At 39.4% G+C, this 18,351-nt stretch overlaps 1 protein-coding gene across 2 annotated transcripts; it reads right to left on the reverse strand.

Moving 5' to 3' along the window:
* Positions 1-1,706: 1,706 nt before the first annotated feature.
* dapk2b (death-associated protein kinase 2b) lies at positions 1,707-18,328 on the reverse strand. Of its 2 annotated transcripts, XM_020631416.3 has the most exons (12): positions 18,171-18,328; positions 17,500-17,643; positions 10,961-11,182; positions 8,996-9,134; positions 7,442-7,571; positions 7,302-7,350; positions 7,174-7,200; positions 6,937-7,089; positions 6,470-6,515; positions 3,664-3,753; positions 3,464-3,544; positions 1,707-2,617 (listed from the first exon to the last, which is right to left on the reverse strand). In XM_020631416.3, the coding sequence occupies exons 2-12, from the start codon at positions 17,574-17,576 to the stop codon at positions 2,537-2,539; spliced, it is 1,095 nt and encodes a 364-aa protein (XP_020487072.1). In that variant the 5' UTR covers positions 17,577-17,643; positions 18,171-18,328; the 3' UTR covers positions 1,707-2,536. The 2 variants fall into 2 exon arrangements, with proteins under 2 accessions (XP_020487072.1, XP_020487073.2); XM_020631417.3 differs by lacking the exons at positions 1,707-2,617; positions 3,464-3,544; positions 3,664-3,753 and adding an exon at positions 3,898-5,761.
* Between the last annotated feature and the right edge of the window lie 23 nt (positions 18,329-18,351).

Below are 18,351 nucleotides of genomic sequence, written 5' to 3' on the forward strand. Positions count from 1 at the left end.
AAAAAGTTGTTCAAGCCAAATGATTAACTGATTCATTTACATATATTCACCTTCAATTGTTTACATCCCCAACTCTGACTTATAAAGTTTCTTGAGCAAAAAAAGCATCTTACCTTATAACAGTCACCACACTAATACTTAATGGCTTTGGGATTTCATTTTCTTCATCTTCCTCCTCCTTTAAGATAATGTAAATAAAAACTTAAGTGAACAGAAATAATGGTGTATTTTCCATAAACAACCCTTTTTTTTCCCCAACATCAAACAAGATAATTTAGGTAATATAAGACACAGGCCTCCATATTCTGTAGTTGCCCTAAATCATTAGCTGCAAAGTGTTTTCGCAGAAAGACCTCAAGAACAATGCTGTAGTGTTCTCAGTTTGTCCCCACATGAATAACACTACGTTTTTTAATCCCATGTTGAAACAAAGTCATTTGGTGCCCACCTGTACTGATAGGCCTCACTCTGGACTGAAACTCAATTTACAGGGCGTTTGGTCCGATTATCAACACAAGACTCAACATGAATATAAATATTGTTTATTACATGCAGTTATCTTATTTGTGCTTTACATTTAGAAGAGAGGAGCCCAGGCTGTTAGCAACAGCCTAGCCGCAAATGCAGCTTCATACTGGGCTTCTCAGGTGTAACAAACAAGCACCTGTGTCTTATATTGTCTGGAAAAATATCAAAGAAAAATATTTTTCTTTCCCATCATTATAAAAATACTTACTGTTGATTTATTGAACAAAATCTGAAAATTGTTCAGTAGTCCTTTGCTGAGCACTGAAGTGGTAAATTACCGCTTAAGGAGACGAGCCGCAGGGTGGGCGTGTCCTTGAACTTTGCCTGTAGCAGTGATCCAATTAGAAATCTGAAGCTTTATGACATCACAGTGGCTGTGTCCTAATGACATCACACTGAGTACATAGTACATTCCAAAATCATAGAATGTTATTTTGTGTATTTATATGCAAAACGTCTGGATTTATTCTAGATTGGCAAGATTTTCTAAGTATAATACGGGAGCACACTTTCATACCAAACCGCCCTGAAATACATTGTGGCTCTCAGGCTATCCAATTGCAAAGCTCGCTAGCCAGCCACCTAATGGCACACAATTTAAATTAACTGTAGCCTACTATGTTTTAGGCTATATGTCGTGAAATAATAGTAAAATGACTATAGCTGTATTAACCATGAATAGATGTATATTACTATTGAATACGTATTTAGAGGCCGACATTTGCGTTAGTTCTATGCTTGCTTATCCTTAAGTGGCTGGGATCAGAAATACGTCACATGACCTGCAGTTAAGTATTTTGATAAAGGCAAAAGTATATACTATGCAGTAGTAGGCACACTGTTTGATTATGAAGTATGGACTGTATGTCAGTATGTGGCTCCAGACACAATCATTCAGAGCATCCAGCAGACTGAGTGTTTTTTACAAACCTGATTACTTTTACATGTATTTACCTTGACAGCAGTTACCATGAAAAATTGATCACTGTCATAATGTTTTAGTGTGAGGAAATACACCTTGGCCATTGGATTACAGTTAAAGCAACTATTACAAAACATGATGACCAAGAAAATGTGAAAGGATTAATTCCATTGACCCACAGCCTTGATTTAAAGTTTTCATTTCTATACTCTGATGGAATCATTAAATTTTTACTTTATAGAAGCAGATAAAAACCACATGTTCATCATTTAATTAGCCAACATTTCAATTGACAGTTTATAAAAGTTTTCAGAAAAATTGTATTAAAATATTTAATATGTAAAAATATTTAAAACAGGGAATGCTCATTTTAATGAGCTTAAAACTCAAATTTGACATTTGGCACTTTTATTTACAACATAAATACATCAAAATATATCAGGGCCAAAGACTGGCTTTGACATACATTGACATACATTTTCACTCTTTTTTTTTACACATAGGATAAAATGCAATTGCTTCATTATTAGCACTTTACATTTTATGACAAATATCTTTAAGTAAATACAGTGAAGGGTTAAGGCTCCATGTGAATAATTTCAACGTGGCAAATGAAGAGGTTAATGGTAAACATGGTCATAACAGACATTGCTGTAAACATGTTGAAATTAAGATCTGCTGCAGTCTTGTTACCCTGCAGTGATTTAGCCTGTCAATGCTTTGAACAATACACCTCTCATAAGTCTGAATATGCAGCCTGCACATTTAAACCAAAAAAATTAAAACTGCTGTTTATAGAAGAAGCTGCCATTCTTGTAAATGCTTACATAAACTTCACAGATCCTGTCAAAAACAATCCAGTTCAACATCTTCTTGTGATAAAAATGGGTATCTTGAGATTTATTTAAATGTAGAAGGCTATCTAACATAAAGCAGATGTTTGCAGGTTTTGCCTTGACCAATGAAAACATCTGCATTTACAGAAATCACTCATAGATTCAATGTTGCTGATAACAAAGTGGGCCTGAAGCAGGTTTAGAGTCATTGTTTTGCAACCGGAACATCGCTGACTGACACAATTTGCTCTCAGGAAGTGTTGCTTCTTTTTCTGGTCCTCTGTCTCCTCTTCAGGATTTCTTCTTCTTCTCTGTCGCTTTCACAATCCCTCTGAAAAAAAAAAAAGACGTTTAAGTTCACGAACAGCTTTTGCCTGTGTGGTTACTGGTGATGACAGTGCCAGGCACACCTCAAATTATAAGAAAAAAGAAGGGTTTAGAACAACAGCACTCCAAAAATACCAGCTTAAAATCATAATGTGATCCATTCAGTACAGTATAGAGGTCAGAATGCATGATAGCTGATGCATCCTTTCTGCAAGCAAAGACTGCTGAAAACATCTTTTACTTTTTTTTGGGAGGTATTTTGGAAAATATATTTATTTGCTTGAGAAAAAATGATATCACTCTTATTTTTATACAATATGTTAAATATACCGCCAGCTGCTAGTTAGCTTAGCCTAGTATAAAAAAAAAGCCTGGTCTCTAATGAAAGTAACATACTGTAGTCCACTTAACAGAACCTCTAAAGCTAATACATTTCCCACTTTTTTGAAGTAAAAACTTTAATGATAAAAACAAAAATCCAGTGCTTTATGATGGGTTATGTGCTGGAGAGTTTCTTGGCAAATATAATATCCTGAAGTCTCCATCGGATCCCTTGAAACCCCAGAATGACAAGAAATCACTGCTCCTGGCAGTTGTCTGGCATATTCTCTCGAGATTTGACTTAACACTAACCCTAATCAAAAGGAAATTTGGCTGGATTGGAGATTTTATATTTTTCCATAAGCCAGAGCAAGACTAGCTTTTTTTCCCTCAAGGCATAAGAGCAGTTGCAATATGAAAATAGGTTGAAAAAATGATAAAAACATATGAAAAACAACTCAAATGTCAAAGTATTGTTTTAAACCCAGACTCAGTTATTGTCGTATGCTTTACAACAGGTGTGTCTTACCTCGTCCGGCTCAGGCAGCTTGTGGCCCTTCCTCATGATCCGCGTTAAGTGGTTGCACAGAGCCACAATTCTGAATGACAGCTGTCGAATGATTGAATTAGAGAGAGAGAGAAAGAGAATTACTAAGAGATCAATCAAGGATAACCTTTGATTTGAACACTTTAAAGAAACTATTACATTATGCTAATCTTGTACTTTACCTTCCACCTGCGTCTGGCATACTGTCTCCGAAAATTCTCCAAGTTGACGACTGACAACCTCTTCACCATGGCCTGTCTGGTATTCAGAGGCTGCAGAGACACAATTAGGGATAACACAGCAGAGGAAGTAGCTTTTATGTCAATATCAAATGTTTAAATATGCAAAAGAAATTGTATTATTAAGACTCTTTATACTGAGGTACTAGAAATATCACATCAGAAACTAGAACGGGAAACAATAAATGATGAACATTTATTTCAGTGTTTAAACAACAGTTATAATTGTGCATTGGTGACTTCCTGTTGCAATGTTAAACACACTGAAAAGGAGCTGACACATTTTAAAATGTGATCTTATCACAGGTTTTGTTTTCCTGTCAGCTTACAGAACATCTCCAAGAAAGAAAGAAAAGCAGCTTTTTTTAAAAAATAAATAAATGTAACCTTTAGCAGAAGTGCACATTCAAGTCTATGACAAATTGTCTGAAGAAAATAGACATCTAACCGTAACTTCACAAATGGATAACCATTACAAAAATAGTCTTGTAAAACAGAATGTAATAAAAAAAACAAGTGAAACAATAAGTAAACATGAAATCATTATACATCCCATTACAAAGAAATACTGCTTCATCCAGTCTTTGTCTGACCGGGACACTTTAAATACATTCATTATTTAGACTCAGCTTCAGTACCACCTCAGGATCATTACAGTACATTAATATAAAAGCTTCTTTACCTGCTAAACAAACAACTTCAGTGCATTAAAAACCAGATCATTATTATCTGAAAAGGGACATGTGGAAGATATCACAAGATATACAGTGATGTATATATGTTTTCATAAATTAATAATCACAAGAAAAACAAAAAAGCAGACTCCAGTTGGTTATAACCTGCAACCTTAAAGATAGAGTCCACTTAATCCTGCACACTGGTCCATAAATACGACTTCAATTAAAGAATATTCCTACTATTGTGCAGTAGGTCAAGAAAAGTAGAAAATACATTTATCTGTCTATTTCTCAGAGTTAGACAAGAAGATCAACACACTCTCATTACTGTCTGACAATATTAAACTGCATATAAACTGCAGCCCGGTGGTAGTTAGCTTAGCTTAGGCCTGGACACTTAGAAAAACAGCTAGCCTGTTAAAAGGTAACCAGATGTGTTTACTAGTACCATTAGGTGTGATGACAGTCCTTATGGTTTACTGTTGTTTCAAGTCCTTGTGCCAAGCTAAGCTAACTGTCCGTTGCCCATAGCTTTGATAAGTCATGAAAGTGGTACAGGCTAGTGTTAGCTAATAGGCAGATCTCCTCAAATCCACTTCTTATATTATTATGTAAATAAAGAAAAAAGTAATGAATACACAGCTATACATTCAAAAGTTGGCATTGCTGAACAAAATGTGCTGAACCCAAACACCCAAAAAAAATTTCAAGGTAAAACAATTCATCTGTTTTTCTCAGCCAGACTCTGTGAGTGGTTGCTCAGGGCACAGTTCCCTCCCGCAGGACGGATGCAGCAGCTCCTTTAATGCCTGCCTCATGTCTGTATTCAGGCTGGTGCTGCAAATGCTGCCATTGGCTCCACCAGGATGCACAGAGCTCATCACCCCCTGCAGCCACTGCAGCTCAGAGTTCAACTGCTGTCTCAGAGCGTCCAGCTCATTCTGCCTCTGACTGTACTTCCCACTTATGCTGTCCAGACTGGCATCCACTGCCTTCATGTCATCCTGCAGCAGCATCCTCATGGCCTCCACTTTACAGAACTCGTAGCGAACCTGGGACAGCTGCTTCCTCGAGGTCTCGCTCTCCTCATTGTACCAGGCCTCCTTGTAACTGTAGATTGAGCGTAGTGCCTCTATGTCGCCCTGTATGGTGTGTCTGGCTCCTGTTACCTCTGACAGCCCTGTCTTTATCAGACTGACCTCCTCCACTACGCGGGCAAAACGCTCAAAGTTTGCATATGTGTTGTTCTTGGGGACACTGGAGTTGGACTGGATGGTGTACTCCTTTAAACGCCTCGTCTTCAGCTGCTCTCCTTCCTTCTCCGTCACAGGAGCAGCGCTTTCCTCTTCTATGTGGCCGCAGGACTTCAGACAGAAGGGTGGAGGGGAGGACACTGAGTGAGAGGATGTCTCATTGTTGCATCTTGAAAACACACACAGCCGTGAAAATCCCAGCAGATGTGGCAGAGCTGTAGGATTAGTGTGTGACCCTACGGCGAATAAAAAGCCATGGCAGGTAAGAGCGCCAAAAAAAACTAACAAACATTCCTGTTGAGTGTGGGTCCCGGCTTCATGCTTGTGTCCAAACAGGATAAAAAAAAAACTCCACAGCAAAAAAACAAAAACACCATTCACATGCATGTGAGCAGCTAATGTTGGAGTAGACATCTTCAACATTGGGAGTTGTTCAAAACATAATCTGTCTTGAAAAATCTTGCTTTAATTCGATGACACAGTGATGCATAAGAAGGCAAAAAAAAAAAAAACAGCTGTACAAGATGTGTGGAGCAAAGCATCGTGACAGGTCGATGTTTAAAAGAAATATTGCCAAAGTGAGGGTGTGGCGCAATAATGGAAACAATATACAAGTGTGACCAAGTGTGTTTGCAATGATGTAAAAAGTTAGTGGGGTGTTGTCTTGGCACATTAGAAGAAGGATGTTCCTCTGACATGAAGCCATCCCTTTCTGAATGTTGCATTTCACATACACTGTTCAAACATTTTCACGTGTACTTGACAGTAGTTATTAAGAATACAAACGCATGCTCAAATACTTGTAAATTAAGTACATACCTTAATCCAGTGATGATTGAGGGCGTCTTGTATAGTCATTCGTTTTCTACAATGATGAGACAGAGGAAATGCATCTGAGTAAAAACATCCCTACAACTCCATCAGACACACGGCATGGCAGTGAGGGGTCAATGTGAACCTCATGGGAAAACATTCAAACTAGTGTTTACTTTCACAGGAATAGATTGTTTCTTGTGGTTTGTTCAAAGGGAATGACGTGTGCAGAAAACAAAGAAAGAGAAGTAGTTACCCTGCGTGTAGTAATAAGTTTACTGTGTGACATTTCTATGTATCTTTTTATATTTATATTTTATGTACCTAAATCTATATTTTAGATTTTTTTTGCAGATTGGCCTTTCAAGCTAATTGGATGCATTTAGCCTTTATCGTAGCTAAATCTCTGTTTCTGGGCTTTATGTTGGAATTGTTAGACTTGACCTTTGACCTTTGCTTTTCAGATCTTTTACCTTGTGTCCTTCTCCAGGAGCTCTCTGATGAAGCTCTTGGCTAGCTCGCTTGTGTTGCTAAAGAGCTCCTCGTCAAACTCGTAGTCCACGGCCGAGATGTTACCGAGGGTTTCCTGCTTTGTGTCACCGAGGAACGGTGACGCGCCACTCAATCTGTAACGACATTCGCACACTTACTTAATGACTCTTCAGGGACATTAAAATTCCAACTCATTATTGAGAATCCTCCCAACTTACAGTATATATGTGATGACTCCAATACTCCTATAAAAAATAAAAAAAAACAGCAAAAGGTTAATCCAATTTATGCTCTGAAGCTTGTTATATGAGAGGCAGTGGAGTCTGAGATAATTGAAGGCTCTTACCACATGTCTGCCTCCAATCCCAGCTGCTCATAGTTGACTATCTCTGGAGCTGAAAATAGAAAGCACACACTCCTGCATCACAAACACTAAGCGACGCTCAGGAACCACACTGTAGACACTTCTGATATAAAAACACTTACCAACAAATTCAGGCGTTCCACAAATGTTTTTGAAATCTTCCCCAGCTTCTATTTTGCGTGCTAGTCCAAAGTCTATGATCTTGATACGAGGTAGAGGAACATTATTGTCCAGCAGCATTATGTTTTCAGGCTGAAGTGATAAAAGAACACAACACAGGCTCTTATTGGTCCGTAGGGTTCCACTAATACCAAGAGTAAGTGGTACATACTCTAAATAATGTTGAGAAAAATAAGTTACCTGGTGAATGCTGACGTATCTGCAAGCATTTAAGAAAAACATTGCAACCTACAGTTAGACCGGTTAGTGTGAAACATTAAAGGAAAATTAAACAACTGCTCTCTTCCCTAGAGTTTTAGGAGCAGATTAATAACACTGTCATGTCTTTACTTTAGCTAATACAGTATGACGCTCCTGCTAGCAAAACACTCATTTACTACAGTTTGTCACATAGACTGTGAACATAAATGAACAGCTGGCCTGGCCTTGCCCAAAACTAAACTAAATCTTCATTAACTTTAAAGTTATAAAAAAAGTTCCCTCATTTACATATTTCTTGTTTATTCAATCCTTACTTAAATTTAGAAAAATTAATCTCGATGCTTTTTTTGTGGCAGATTATGTCTTAGGAGGGGAAGGGGGGGGGTCTAAGTTTTGACAGGAAGTTAACATTTCAAATGAAGAACTTGATCTAGTTCAGCACATATCCCTTTATAAACAACGGCTTCTCATTTTGAAACTCATCTGTAATCTTCAAACAGTTTTTTTTGATTTAATAAAACGTGTTGATTCATGAAATAAGAGGGGCTTACAGGTGGATTTTCTTTTTGTTTTAGAAATAGCATCCTAGCAGCAACATTAGTGAATTACCGGCTAGAAGAAGATTTCATTTTAGCATACAGCTGTAAAATTGATATAAATATTCTCATATACTAACTCACTGGAAGCAAATGAGAAAAATATACTCAAATGTCAAAACTGATTTTAAAACAATTAAGGATCATTTTGCAGATGTACTGCAGACTTAACTGTCTTGCCCTGGATCATAATAACCCGATAAAGCCCAAAGGTCACAAGATCTGCAGCTCAGATAGACAGTCACATTACCTTGATTAACCAATCTGAGCAATTTATACAGACAACATTCAACACAAATGAGTGCACAAATCTGTCATTGTAAACTAAGGGTCACGGTCTCAGGCATGTCTGAATTGAGCTCTTCACTGAATGTTCTTGCTCCCTAAATACCAAATAAATAGAGGAAAGAGGAAAAAAACAGGACATTGACTTCCAGAGAGCAGCGTGGGCGACTCTGCTCCCTGAAAGTGAGGTGATAACCTTATGGTGTCTGTCTCTGAGAGTCTGGATCTTTGCCACAGAAAACAGGAAGGATTTGTGATTCAGACTCTACCGGCACGTACATAAGACACCTTCTATATATAACTTACATTGAAGAACTGCTCCAGCTTGCATGTACGTACAGTTCTGGGTACGTCATCCTCATAACAAAACAAACTTAGATCGACATACACAACACGGACGGAGCTATTTGGTACCTTTAGATCAAAATGTATGATTCTTTTGGAGTGGAGGTGCTGGACTCCGTTAAGGATCTGTTTGATAAACTGGGTGGCCTCCTCTTCACTAAGAGACTCCTTCTGAGCCAAGAAATCAAACAGCTCTCCTCCGGACACCCTGTAACACAAACACACACACACACACACACACACTTAGACGCTCATCCTATGTGCTCAGATTATCAGGAACACGGGCACTATTGAACACTATCTTAAGTGAGTTAAGGATTTGGGTGCACTGGTGTAGGATGCCTTAGATATGTTTGTTTTGCTGTAACACTTTGAGTCTGTTATGAGTCAGTCTGCCCTACTTATGTGTCACGATAGTCCTAAACCCTTTTCACAGCTCATTATCACTGTACACAGGGCGGAAATGTTCCCCTGACATTTGCCTCTATTGGTTGGGAAGCTCAAACGCTATAGGTGTACCGGGAGTGCTAATACTGCCAGCTTCTAGGTTGTAATTCATATAGATTTAATTTAGCTGACAAATAATTGTCAGTTTAGTATTTCTCAATTAATGAGCAAGTGAAATGATAATAAACAAAGTAAAATTCTTTGTGGAAACTTGACTGTTTCTAATTAAATCAATATCCAAACCATTTCGCCAATAACAGTTAGCTAATGTTAGCATTTAAGCTTAAAGGCTTTATCTGCGATTTTTCACACTTAAATATAATGGAAATCAAGTATATCCTCTGAAAATAACTCTGTGAGTCATGACTTTCTACAATGGGTGTAACACCCGAGTCCCACTGTCTGTGATGTTTTCCGAGTTTTCCGAGTCCTATCTTCAGTTTGTTTACATCGCCTGGACAGCGGCTGACTCCTCCCCTCGTGTATAAAAGTTGTTTAATTGAGGGACTAGAGAAAAGAAGAATAACATACTGTACTCACTGCTTAACTGTGTTTCTAGATCACGCTCATTTCAGGTAAATTTACATGCAGTGTGAAGATACCAGCATAATAAAGATCGCTAGCATTAGCATGCTAACACAACAATGCACCGCAAGTTGTTTTGGTTTCATGCTGGTGCTCAAGGGCGACATCTGCTGGATCAAAAAAAATCGCATATAAAGCCTTTAAGCTAGATAATTACTGTTAGCTAGGAAGTAGCCGATAGCTTATCTTACTATTTGTAAATGTCTCTACATAGAATAGAAAAACTTGATGTGAATTACATATCTATTTTAATTCAGAGCTTCAGAGAACATAAAATTAGCTAGGAATTACTTAAATGCTAATGCCAGCTGTTCTCTGATAATGGGTAATGAAAGATGTTGCTTTAACCGGAAATGTCGCCAAATGCTCCTCCATATTGTCACTGTCAACTGTCTTTCCAGTTGCTCAGTACACAAGAAGATAACAAATGATAACAATTTTTCAGGTATAGCATCCCGCACCAGTGTAACGTAAGAAGAAAATGGCTGCAGTGATTATAGTGAGTATACATGATGTTCTTTTATATTCACACAAAGAAAACACTATAGGCTGAATAACGCACAGTGTGCCATCCTGAATATAATGGGAACTGTTCTGTCTTTCCCTTTCAACCTGCTGTGAGCTTTCATTTAGAACTAATTGTGCCCTCCATGTTCCCAGGCAGTCTCCGGACCCAGGATGAGGCCCCTTCTCAACACAAGCCTTATTGACTGTGTGATAGACCTTTGATTCTTTGTGGCACACATGACCCTGGCAAAAGGTCTTTTAGCAAACACAGATTCAACAAACTATGTACATAATAATAAACTTGCACATCAAGACATGGACACAACTTTATCAGCACTGATCTGGAATATTAAAAGTAGATTATGTGTACATTTTACTAAATAAATAAAAAAAAAACATGTAGATGTTTCAGCAAATAAAGACAATGTTACTTTGCAAAATTAACATTCAATTCTTTGGATGTGATGTTTTCTTCTCAATCATAAAGTGACTTACAATTCAAGGATAAGCACCACATCCAGGCGGTTCTCGAACACGTCATGCAGCTCTACAACGTTGGGGTGCTGTAGCTGCTGCAGGATGACCACCTCCCTCTCAATCTCCTCTCTCTTTACTCCACGTCTGCTGGCTCGACTCTGCCGCTTCTTGATGAACTTTGCCGCGTATTCAACGCCCGTGCTCTTCTCTATACAGCGTTTGACGATTGCAAACTGCCCACTGCAGACACAAAAGAGGAGTTTTCAACTTTTTTTGTCACTGTCATGCATTTTTATATATTTTCTACGTATAGCAACATTCTTTAATGAGGCTCCTCACAATTTACAGCAGGTTACTGCAGGATTTAAAAAAAAAAAAAAGATGTCAGGGAGGAAGTCTTGTTTTGAAACCAGTTTGAGGTAAAGTGACAAGTCCACCACTTCCTGTTTCCCATACAAACAGAGAACAATCAGACAGGCCGGCTGTTTGCACAGAGCTGCTGTCCTCCCACTCAAACTTTCCTGCCAAATTTCAAGCCATCTTTGGCGCATCAATCCACTGAAAAAAATCCCAAAACTCTGAATAGTTCTCAACAGAGGTGTGGCTTGGAGACCATTATTCAGTTGACTATTGTTTGTACTTTTTTCTGGGCTTTTTAATCACATGATTGAGCCTGTGGATAAGTGATTAGGACGTAGATTTATGTATTTAATAAATCTAATTGTGATATAATAATCCAAATTTGACATCTTAAATTACAGGGGGGACTCAGACAAATGTATAATGACAGCTCTCCAAAAGTGAAGCTTAAACTTTTTTGAGCTCCCCAAATGTGTTTTTGGTTAGGAGATGGGACAAAATGTCAAGTAAGTCTACTGGGAAACTCTGTCTTCAAATGATTTTACCAGGCAAATATGTCGGCGCCTGCCACAGGGAAATTCTGGCTTAGCTTTTGTACAACAGGGAAGACCAGAGGAGGAGGTGGAGACACATCATCCTTATATACAGTCAAGCATGTATCTTTGCTCTCCTGCTTCCTGGGGAGGCTCCACAAGTAAACTGTCCCCTAACATAGCTACACTGTCAGTTCTCTCATAATTGACCCACTGAGAGACTGGAAGCAGAGTGTACAAACATTTTCCAGGCACTGTTTTGCTTAGTTAGATGTGTTCGGTCTCCATGGCATTATTATCAGACTAGCACTTGTTATATCGCAGACCTGACTAAGCCTCGCTGCTTTAGACACTTCCTGCTGCTGTGTGCTGACCTGCTTACTCTTTACATTCACAATCGTGAAACAATCCACTTAGTCAGTGATCCCTCATTAACGGGCCACAGAGAGAGTCGAGGGCGTGCGCATTGGCAGAGCTGACAAGGAGTCTCTGAGTGGGGAAAGATGAATGTTATCTTTGACAGAGAGAAGAGGAACATTCAGTCAAGTATGCAAATAGTTGACTCTGTAGATTCTCCAAGGCAACATAGTCACATTGTATTTTTAGACAGTGTGAAGAAGACACAGAAAGGAAAACGATAATAACTGGCAGGCTTTTCATATGTTTGGGACATATCTGTCCACACAGAGATTTCAGGGTGGCTTTGAAAGGTTGTCCAGTCCATGTCCACTATCAACACTGGGTCTAGTGGGCTAAGAATAGTTCCGGCCCACAATCTAGACCTCCACTCCTCTGCCGAGCTGGACAAAGGAGGGAGAGAGAAAGAGGAATGCTGAGAGAAGCTGATGGATGAAGGCTGACACAAAACATATAGATACGTTACACAATACCATAACTATTTCACACAGCAGTTTATGTTTACAAAAAGCCCTTTCCAGCTCATCGCTTATGGATAAAATACAAAGGTAATTTCACTTTTCACTTTAGAGTAACCCTAACTATTTATTTAAACTTTCCTTTTCTGCATTAGTGTGGGATTGTTGAGCCAGTTTGCTCTCTTTGAGGCACACCCTGTCCTCTGCTTACACAGTTCTACAATTACATCACAGAGGAGCTCCGCTGAGACAGTTAGCTGAGTTGCCTCACTCAAAGACAACAAAACTGAGATGACCTCGAATTACTCAAGCCAAAATCTTGACTGATACACGTGTGTGACAAAACGTTTGGTAGAAAACCCAAAGTTATGCAATCAGGTTAAGCAAATTATAGTTTAAATATTAACATTTCAATGACAGCGACCTCTCATACAGCAGGACGTTCTGGTTTCAGGGCACCTGTACTGGACTGCATTATACTGTATTAAACAGGTGTTTCTGATAATAGGGATTTTTTTTTATTGCGTGATTGGTTTTATTCCGAGTTCTTATTAAGCTAGTTTATTTCATATGAGGGTCACAAAATCATGTATCAGTGTGAACATGTTGGGGTTGTGCAGGTAACAACAGTCTTCAAAGAGTCACACATACACTTTGTGCAAAGAAAAAAACAAGGCAGGGTGGGTGGAATCTGAAAAGCTCCTTCTATCTGTTCTAGTCACAGGACATTTCCACCCCTGAGACATCCCTCAAAGGACGACCCTGTTACAGATGAGTAGGATAATGTGTGAATCGAAGAGGAGGGGAAATCACTCAATGAATTCCTCCAGTTTAAACATGCATCAAGTAATCAAGTATACCCTGAGGGGAACAACTGTGCCTGTAAAACAAGACTGAACAGAGTTACCCCACCAGGTCAGGGTTGTGGATCGCTAGTGGAAAGTGAACACCACAACTGTCAGTTCAAGGGAATATGCTTTAGTGTTGTTACAAAGTGCAGAAGTAACAGGGGAGAGAGCAGTGATGCTGGGAGTGGTATTCCACAACGGGCCAGGCGTGCTGTCCGTCTTAGCTCTAAGCCGTCCTGCGAGGCTGAAAGTACCATCACCCCCACAGAGTTTCCACTCTCAACAGCTGAAGGTCATTATCCACAGACAAGGTTGGAGGAATGCTCGGACAAGACACAACACATTTCCCCACTGAACAACCTCTGGGAGCGCGTGGAAAGGAAAGCGAAGTGCATAATTGACCAAGCCCAATCCTTACCATCCCTAACATCTGTGTTTCGAATGAGAAAAGCAGCTTCTAAAATGTGGCTCATCTTTGCAGAAAATATAGATTCTCTGTTATTTAAAAAAAACAGAGACACTTTTTCTGCTTGGGTAGGCAAAATCACAACACGTATGCAATTATGAAGTGTTCAGGATACTATTGATTCCCACATGTATGAGTGGAGAAGTAAGGTGTCTGCTAACAGAAACAGGATGCCCTCTGTCAAATGGGAACTCTGGGAATATCCAAAAAGGTCAACATGGAGTTCCCTCTGTGGGGCTGCAGTGAATAAACACATTTTTCACCCGCTGAACAGCAGGAATGTCGGTTCCTCAGGGCCAACTTCACGCGTTCTTGTTCTCACTCCTTGTACATGTATGCCTACTGTCCTGTGCTATAGATACTTCTTGTACAGTAAATCCCTTTGGAGAAATGATAGCACTTTACTGTCTTCATCTTTAGCACCTGTCTGCCCCACGACTGTCCGCTCTTTTCACTTCAACACTTCCAGAGTGTGAAGGCATGGGGCTTTAAGCGTGTACAGTATCTTTGCTCTCCTGCTTCCTGTCAACAGTCAACCAACTTCTGCAAACTAAAACAAACTCTCTTACTTGTTTCCTTTACACATTTGCATAATATTTCTACAACTGCATCAAGAGACACATTGTTGTGATGTGACCTGTAGTTCCTGTATACGGTTTGGAAATAGGCATTTGAGGTGTGAGGATTCTTTCCACTAAATACTAACATGCTAACATGCTAACCTGCACTGAACGACAACACTAACTTGCTATCTGCTGATTTCTAGCACATCCTGCGTACAATCTTCACCATCATGATCAAGAATGTGCTAAATAACATCAACCACAAGGAACAGGTCTGGCTGATGTTAATGCAGGTTGTAAACCACAAAGGATGTTGACCCAAAAAAAATGATTTCTCAACAACACATCCTTTTTCTTTGTTGTGCTACATTTAAAAACACTGGAGGAAAAGTCATAGGATTATAGGAGTTGGAATTATTTTCTGGGGGTAATGAATGTCTTCACAAACTGGCTGCCATCAATCTAGTAACTGTGTTTCAATTATGTTTCAGCCCAACCGATATTCTTGTTCTTGTTTGTCATTTTTGCCATGTAGCTGGTAAGGATCTGAACACCACAAACCCACAACCTTCAAGACGGATTCATAACCAGCGATGACGTAAGCACCGCGTTCAGATTTCAAAACAAGGCGGAAGTTTACAAGCGTTTCATTTTTGCCCGGACTTGTAAAGACAATGGCACTTCCTGTCCATCTGTGTATCCTGTGAAGGTTTGTCATTAATTGATGATGACTCACAAAGATGATGTTTTCTCATTCATAGGCAATGATGCAGCAAAATCGAACAAAGGCAGTAATCAAGTCACAAAAGTTATAGTCCTTATGATTAAAAAATTGGAGAAAAAAAAGACCCTGCTGCTGCTGCTGAAAGGTAGAGGTCGCTTGGTTCACCATCTGCAGAGGAGACCTTTGCCTCAGGCTGGCTTTGACCGCCATCGGTGTAAAAGTCCACCTGTTTGTGTGTGAGTGTGTGTGTGAGTGAGTGAGTGTGTGTGTATGGGGTGGGCACTTCCTACTGTCTGTCATCATGGGTGTCAACACTCACACAGTAAGTCTGGTACAGTGTCAGTAAACGCCTCACACGGTAAGTACAGAGTGGTTTTACAGATTGGTTTACCTAAACGTCTCCGTCAGTAGTGGAAAGATACTCTGAGTACATCTGCCTGGGGCCACCTGACATTAAAATCTGTCAATATGTGGACAGAATGATGAATTGACTTTCCAGTAATGAATGTCTCAAATGTTCCACAGAGTAAAGGACATCTTAAATAGTCCACACAGATCAGTTTCTTCCCCCTCCCTCATTAAATTCTCCTCTTTAAGGGGAGTAAGTTAACGATTCCTTTGTGGCGTATAACAGAGAAGTCAGAACCCATGATGCAGTCAAAAGGTGTGATGAGTGGGTGGGGGTGTTTTGGGTGGGCTGCATCCTCCACGACACATTACAGAGCCGTCACAACCACAGAGATGCAGCTGAACTGGTGACAAAATTCTCAGACACATTCTGCGACAGAAAAAGTCAGTTCCTCTTTCAGCTCCAGCTTTTAACCGCAGAAAGTTTCTACTTGACACAGAGGAGCTTAATATATCAGCTCACAGCTCAGTAACTTGTGAAAGTTCAAGCCAGATTTTCCACAACTTTCATAGACAGGTACAACTGCAAAAAAAAAACTATAACAGTTTGGTAAAGATTACGACTTTTAGACTCATAAATTACGTTCTAAATAAAGGGTTAAAAATTAGTAACTTTTTCATCCATTATTGATTTTTTTTAGAGCCGTTAATTAAAAACACTTTTGAACAGAATTTTTAAACAGAACGATGCTCGCCGATCTTAAATTATTCACAATGCTACAATATTGGGGAATCATCTGTGATTATAAAATGTGACTCCGTTTTTACTCCGGCCCCCGTAAAATATTGGAAAAAACGTTATATCAAGCCAATAATATGTTTTTATTAACCTCCTATCACTGATCTAACAAACAAGACAACATAATGAATTAACCAATGATTAAGCTTAATTCAAGGTTTAAAAGAAAGCCATGAACTTATTGTCAGCACTTTGTTTTTAATGGATTTGAACTAACCATTTTGATAAATTCAATCTTTTACGCATGTCCTTTTTTTATTGTATTTCAGTGTCTTAGTCATTAAATTACTCTGCAAAAGCATTTGATATAGTCTCATGTCCCATACAAATAATCTTGCTTTGCCTTGCAGTCATCATTTTGGAGAATTGCCTTTGAGTCCTTTAACTCCACGATGTGTTAAAATATGTGAAAGACTTTACAGTGAATCCTGGGATCTAAACCCTTCCTCTGTAGTCCAATAAATGCAGCTGGAGCTCACAAAATATGTCCTTGTAGGGTGTGTCAAAAGAAGCTGTATCGTAAATTCTTCGACACAGTGTTATAAGGTCAGAGGTCACACATCTTCCTTTCACACCCTCTCTGTCTGTTAGCAAGCGGTGCCCATGCCCAAACTGTCCTCCCGTGCAAAAATGGATTTACAGCTTCCTCAATCCTAATTTCACCTCTCCAACTTCCTTAATTTATTTCCCCATGGGGGGCACAGCTTGCTTGACGTCTACCCTGCACACACTCCTCCTCAACACATTGATCCATCACGCTGAATCAGCCTCAAAAGCAGTAATTGAAACTTGATTCGCCTTCTCTGTAATGAACATATCGTGCCCAGACACAGCTGGTTTCCTTTGACTCTTTATCTTGTAAACTCCAGCCTAAACACATAGACACTCCCCACTTCATGCTTAAACAAGCCAGCTGTTTGCATACCTAAGAACACACACGAGGACCACTGCGTCGACTTCTAGGATGAATCACTCTCTGACTCACACGGAGATCATTTTCTATATTATGCTCTATCAAAGAGTTTTAAAAAAGACACTCACCTTCCTAAAGGTTCCCCAATGTCATAGAAATCCTCCACATTCTGTTGCTTGAACACCGCCATGCCAGGCGTCTTCATTGATGTAGTTTATCTCCTGGATATTCACCACCACAGCCTGTCCTCTTCGCTTTCTTCTAGTCCAACCCTGCAGATGCAAAGAGGTGTTCCTGTTCATTTCTGACTGCAGCAGAGAAAATATGAACTGCATGTTCCAGCTTGCTGTAAAGCATTCTTCATCAGAGTACCTACTTTCACCTGCCTGCTGACAAACACCAGACTGTGGCAGACAAAAGGCATAAAAAGTATGTTTTGACTTAATAAGTCAAAATGCTTAGATTTAATTTAAATGTTCCAACTCATACAAGGTTCTAAAACTGTGAAGGGAAGTGCAAGGATGAGAAAATAAAAAAAGAGCATTACTGGTGATTAGGTAAGGATGTTTGAAATCTGCTTCTGTTGTGGAATAATTGATAAGAAAAAGGCTGACATGTGCAGCCGTAGAACATTTTTCTGGCTCTTACTTAATTGTCATAGAAGAGAATATCTTGTATTTTATGGGTACACAGTTTCATCAAACAAGATGAGACAAAAACTAAAACTTTCTATCTGGTAGTTTCTTGGCACACTTCAAGCAGCTCCACAAACTGCCAGTAAAGAAACCATCTGCCTCACCTTCTGTCAGACGCTGATCTGATGATTTCAACTTGCATGTGTTGCCACGTCTCCTTCAGCCGCTCTGCTCTCCTCATGTGTCTCCAGCTCGGACATAGAAACTGCTCCTTTAGGCGTCTCTGTTGTTTTCTGACACTTCTGGCAGCACCATCAGGCTTTTGTGTCAGCAGAAGTCCCTCCC

This window comes from Labrus bergylta, chromosome 7 (assembly GCF_963930695.1).
Source record: "Labrus bergylta chromosome 7, fLabBer1.1, whole genome shotgun sequence".
Lineage (NCBI taxonomy): Eukaryota > Metazoa > Chordata > Actinopteri > Labriformes > Labridae > Labrus > Labrus bergylta.